The sequence below is a fragment of the Ochotona princeps genome, chromosome 5 (genome assembly GCF_030435755.1).
Source record: "Ochotona princeps isolate mOchPri1 chromosome 5, mOchPri1.hap1, whole genome shotgun sequence".
NCBI classification, from domain to species: Eukaryota; Metazoa; Chordata; class Mammalia; order Lagomorpha; family Ochotonidae; genus Ochotona; species Ochotona princeps.
This window is the reverse complement of record NC_080836.1, coordinates 80,741,385-80,746,648: the sequence shown is the minus strand read 5'-3', so window position 1 is coordinate 80,746,648 and position 5,264 is coordinate 80,741,385. Positions and strand designations below refer to the sequence as shown.

At 50.5% G+C, this 5,264-nt stretch overlaps 1 protein-coding gene and 2 non-coding genes across 3 annotated transcripts; all 3 read right to left on the bottom strand.

The window, feature by feature from the left end:
* Positions 1 to 2,667: 2,667 nt before the first annotated feature.
* On the bottom strand, positions 2,668 to 4,834 carry EEF1B2 (eukaryotic translation elongation factor 1 beta 2). The gene is made up of 6 exons (XM_004576901.3): positions 4,709 to 4,834; positions 4,117 to 4,239; positions 3,702 to 3,828; positions 3,371 to 3,437; positions 2,975 to 3,100; positions 2,668 to 2,864 (listed from the first exon to the last, which is right to left on the bottom strand). The coding sequence occupies exons 1-6, from the start codon at positions 4,786 to 4,788 to the stop codon at positions 2,710 to 2,712; spliced, it is 678 nt and encodes a 225-aa protein (XP_004576958.1). The 5' UTR covers positions 4,789 to 4,834; the 3' UTR covers positions 2,668 to 2,709.
* Positions 3,218 to 3,348, bottom strand: LOC118757957 (small nucleolar RNA SNORA41). The gene has a single exon (XR_004995458.2). It is a non-coding gene; the product is annotated as a small nucleolar RNA SNORA41 (small nucleolar RNA).
* LOC118757954 (small nucleolar RNA SNORD51) lies at positions 3,545 to 3,622 on the bottom strand. Its single transcript, XR_004995455.1, has one exon. It is a non-coding gene; the product is annotated as a small nucleolar RNA SNORD51 (small nucleolar RNA).
* Positions 4,835 to 5,264: the final 430 nt, after the last annotated feature.

Here is a 5,264-nt window from a genome sequence, read left to right as displayed (position 1 = left end):
AATGGGAAATGGAGCAGACAGGACACGAATCGGTGTCCATATGAGATCCTGGCACTTGCAAGGTGGAAAATTAGCCAATTGAGTCATTGTGCTAAGCCTTGATTACTTTTTTCTTTTTTAATAATTAAGTTCTGTTTTATGGTTTCCCACATTCAAGGTAGTTACAGCATACAACCATATTGAGAGGAAAAAGCATTCCCTGGTGGCATGAAAAATCATTAGTCCATTATCTACAAAATGAAGTCTTCAAGAAATCATTCTTTTGTGAAAACTAGTGCTAAAAAATGTTACACGTACTCCAAATGTGCCACTAAGAGGGTTTTTTTTCGAATACTTGTCTATCATGACTCATCACTTGTCCAAACACATCTTCCTTGCATTAAGTTCCATCATGCTTCCAAACCCACCTACACAACATTTTTCTGTGTAACTTCAAAAGTGAAGCTTTTTTTTTTTTAAGTTTAATTTTTTTTCTTAAAGATTTATTTATTTTTATTGGAAAGGCAGATTTACAGGGAGGAGAGACAGAAAGATCTGGTATCCGCGGGCTCACTCTTCAAGTGGCCACAATGGCTGGAGCTGAGCCAATCCAAAGCCAGGAGCCAGGAGCCAGGAGCCAGGAGCCTCCTCTGGGTCTCCCACACGGGTACAGGGTCCCAAGGCTTTGGGCCGTCCTCGACTGCTTTCCCAGGCCACAAGCAGGGAGCTGGATGGGAAGCAGGGCCACCAGGATAAGAATTGGACTCCATATAGAATCCTGACATGTGCAAGGTGAGGACTTTAACTATTCGGCTATTGTGTTGGGCCCCAAAAGTGAGGTTTTTGAGAGGGTCAGAGCCAGTTACCTGTATCACCTCCCTCCCAAGATGCAGTTACTTCACATCAGGTCCTCAGTACAAGTACTGCTACAATAGGGCTTAGGAGAATGTGAGAATTCTGGGAAGGTTTCTACTACCCACAGTCCCCCCGAGTTAGGCGTCCTGCAGTCACTGCATATCCCATGTCTCCGAACTTTTGTTTCCTTATATATAAAATTGTTTCTTTATATAACTTACATGATTCAAATACTTATTACAACAACAAAATAAACCCTGTGCTTCTATTTTGTAACAAACAGTAAGAGCAGGAAGAGGCCTTGTATCTTTCAATCCCACTTCCCATGAAGAAAAATAAATCCTGAAGAAACAGCCCAACATTAAGGATCACCACGTTAAACCGGCAATTTGATGGCTTGAGCTGAGGGCTTTATTGATGGGTTCTTCCTCTCCACTCCTAGAGGGAGTCTCTATGCAAGCAGAGCTCAGCAGGATGCAGACTGGCAGCGGGCTGTAGCCCAGTGTCCTTTCTCCCATCCACCACCAATGCAGGTTCCTAAGAGAAATTAAATCATCCACAGTGCAAACATGTAGGAAAAACTGGTCTGGTTTCAAGAGAAATGCTTTAACTTAAAATACAGCAACTACCTGCAAACCATGACAGGTACAGAATCATACTTAAGAATGCTGCAGCAAGGGCCCAGTGCAGTAGCCTGGCAGCTAAAGTCTTCACCTTGCTCACAATGGGATCCTGTATGTCCCAGCAGTCCCACTTTCTGTCCTTCCAGCTCCCTGCTTATGGCCTGGAGGGTAGTGAACAGCCCAGTCTTGGGACCCTGCACCAGCATGCAAAACCCGAAACAAGCTCTTGGTTTTGGACCAGCTCATTTCCAGCCTTTGCAGCCACTTAGGGGAGTGAATCAGTGGACAGTGGATATTCTGTGTATCTTTCAAATAAAAGTAAATCTTTAACAAAAAAATGCTGCAGCAAAGGTTCTGCATTGCCCGTCTTCAGGAAGGCTGAGGGTTCCATGCCTGGGCTGTGCCCAGTCACACCAACCACCCCCTCAGCGATCCTCAGACCTATGCGACAAATTCACAGCCTCTCCATGGGCCAACACCAAGCAGATCCCAACGGTTTCTTTCCCAGCGGTCCTCCTGGCCTATTATTCCTTAAAAAACATTGAAATGTGGCTGGAGGGCCTGGCGGCGTGGCCTAGCCTTGAACACGCCAGGATCCCATATGGACGCCGGTTCTAATCCTGGCAGTTCCGCTTCCCATCCAGCTCCCTGCTTGTGGCCTGGGAAAGCAGTCGAGGATGGCCCAAAGCCTTGGGACCCTGCACCCATGTGGGAGACCTGGAAGAGGTTCCTGGCTCCTGGCTTCGGATTGGCACAGCACTGGCCATCACGCTCACTTGGGCAGTGAATCAGTGGACAGAAGATCTTCCTCTCTGTATATCTGACTTTGTAATAAAAATAAATAAATCTAAAAAAAAAAAAAAAGCGGTTGGAAGGAGACAGATCTTCCAGTTGTCTCAACTCCCTGTGGGCAGAGGGTTGCACAGCCTTGAGTCGCTTTCCTCTGCCCTCCCAGGCACATCAAGGGGTGCAAGGGGTGAGGGTAGTCAATCCACGCCCAGCAGATGCTGGATTACAATAAATCACAGCAGCATCGCGAGCGGCTGCTGCTAACTACATCAGCCACAGCGCCCAGATCTTTCTGCAACCGCCAGAGAACCAGGTATTTTATTATCTCTGAACTACATGCACAACAAATCCCTTCCCTGAAAATGAAATGTCACCATATAAATTCGTACCACCCACATTCGACAGTCTAGAGCAGAGGCTTATCGTTCAAGCTTTTATTGAAGTGGAACAATCTGAGAGAACTTTAGATCTTGTTGAAGGCAGCCACGTCCATGGACTGCACGTAGTCCTCAAAAGCCGTGATCTGCTCCTCCAGCATGTCCGTCCCCACCTTGTCATCTTCAACCACGCACTGTATCTGCAGCTTCTTAATCCCATAGCCCACGGGCACTAGTTTAGCTAAAAAGAGCATTAAAAGAAAACACCAGTTAGCAAAGCTCTGTTGGTCGGTCCAAGTCCAAATTGCACGCAAATCCCAACTGCTCCAGAAAGCAATAATTAAAACTCACAGGAGCCCCAGACCAAGCCGTCTGCTTGAATACTCCTGACACACTCCTCCAATTTTGCCATATCTGTTTCATCATCCCAAGGTTTCACATCTAGCAAGATGGAAGACTTGGCAACAAGTGCAGGTTCTAAAAAAGAGCAAGAATCGGCATTATTTCAGAACTCGGTACTTATTTCCTCCTCCTCCTCCAAGAAGAAATCTTCCTGGTTTGAGCTGGAACATTTTGCCCAAATAACAGAGCTTCTCCTGTCTGTCACAAATATGCCCCCTTTCTGGTTTGCCAAGAAAGAGGTGTTTAATTGTGACAGTTGCTTTCCCACAGTGGAATGCCACAACCGCTACCATAAGAACAGCCGCAGACCAGTAGCTGTGGAAGGTTTAAGGGAAAGTCACCTACTTTTGGCTTTCTTAGACTCGTACTGAGCAAGCCGTTCTTCCCTTAGCTTCTTCGCCTCTTCACTTTCCTGTGAAGGGGAAAAAACATATCTCTATATACACATCTCCATTTCACACAGCTCATCACTCCTTTGCCTGAAGTGCATACGACCAGTCATCACCCCACCCAGACGCCCAGTTTCATCAGAAAAAGCAAATCCATCACGAGCTCAGCCGAAAGATGGTGATTTGATTTTATTCATCATGTAACTGGTGAGAACTTTCCCAACGCCAGACTGTAAGTGAAGCCAGGACCAAGCCCAGGCATCGCAGGTATGTGGGACACACCATACCTCCTCATCGTCGGACCCAAAGAGGTCAATGTCGTCGTCGTCTTTACCATCTGTGCCTCCACTTCCCGTGGTGTCTTCCACATCTGCAGGGCCATACTTGCCCAAAGCTTTTTTCACTCCTGGCAAGCTTTAAGAAAAAAAAATAAATAAGGTTCCTGGTGCATTAGCAATTTCTCCTTTTAACACACTCCCTAGTAAACTTGATAATTACTCTTCCCCAAGTCTGCTCCGATTGACTCTTGGGATCCACGGCCCCACTGTCCCCCTGGACGCAGAGGGCCCTGGAAGGCTTCAGGATCGTGGCCTTTCAGGAGGGTTCAGGCAAGTGGCCTGACCCTGGCGCCACAGGTGAATACCCTGACTTCACTCACAGAGCAGCCTTGCTCCACTAGACAGGAATCCGAGCTCCCTTTACCTGGCCTTCTCCTTCTCGTAGGACTTGATGTGATTATACCAGCGCAGGGCATGACACAAGTCGGCAGGCGGTGGGCTCGACACGGCTTCGAATACTGCCACATCAGCTTGGGATGGCACATACCTGCCAAGGACAAACAGCAGCGCATTTCAGGGCCATGTATATCATCCCGCCGCTCCCACACGCCACGTGGTCTACATCCCCGGGGTGGGAAGCGTTCATCGACCATTGAGCTGCCCATGCCTCGGGATGGCGGGTCCACTGACCACCGGGCTGCCCATGCCTCGGGATGGCGGGTCCTGGGCTGCCCACTCCTCAGCATGGAAGGTCCACTGTCCACCAGGCTGCCTACCCCTCGGCACGCCTGTGACGCACCTCCAAGACTGCAAAGCCACACCGTTCTCTACAGGCTGGCTACTTGGCAGCGCACAGCCGCGGCCAACCGTTCACGATGTCCACTCTGTCACTCCCAGTTCCCTCGGAGACCCTGCTCTCCCCAGCCCCCCGGGACGGAGGAGCGGCACCGGGCCCGGCCGCCAGCCCAGCCTGCGCCACGTGGCCCCGGCCGGCCGCTCCCGGCCCGTCCGCTCACCCCTCGATGTAGCTCTTGTCCGCCAGGTAATCGTTGAGCACCTGGAGGCCGGCAGGGCTTTTCAGGTCTCCGAACCCCATGGCGGCGGCTGGACCCGGAGGAGCGGCAGAGAGCAGGCCCCGGAGCCCGGCTCTAAAACAGAGAAAAAGGCCAGAGGCAGCCGGGGAAGTCCTTATATAGAGACGGAGGCGTTCCCGGCCACCGCGCCAAGCCGGAGGTCAAGGGTCAAAGGGCGTTCCGGCACGCTCGCCTCTACGTAAAAAAAAAAAATAAACAAAAAAAATGAGGACTCGGCACTAACTGTCACAGAAATTGTTCCTGGGCTTTTCGTAGTATAGCGAAATACGTGAAAAACTGAATCATTTCTTAAGTCCCTACCTCTACGGCTGCCGAACACTCAGCAGGAACCGCCCCTGGGCGCGCCGGAGATGGCCGAAGACACTCGGCCCCCGGTTTCCGGCTACTTCCGGCGGAACTGCGGCGCCACGTCGTTCCCGCCCTCGCGGCCTGCGGTAGGCGGGCGGAAGGCGCCGAGCTCCGCGCAGGCGGAAGAGGG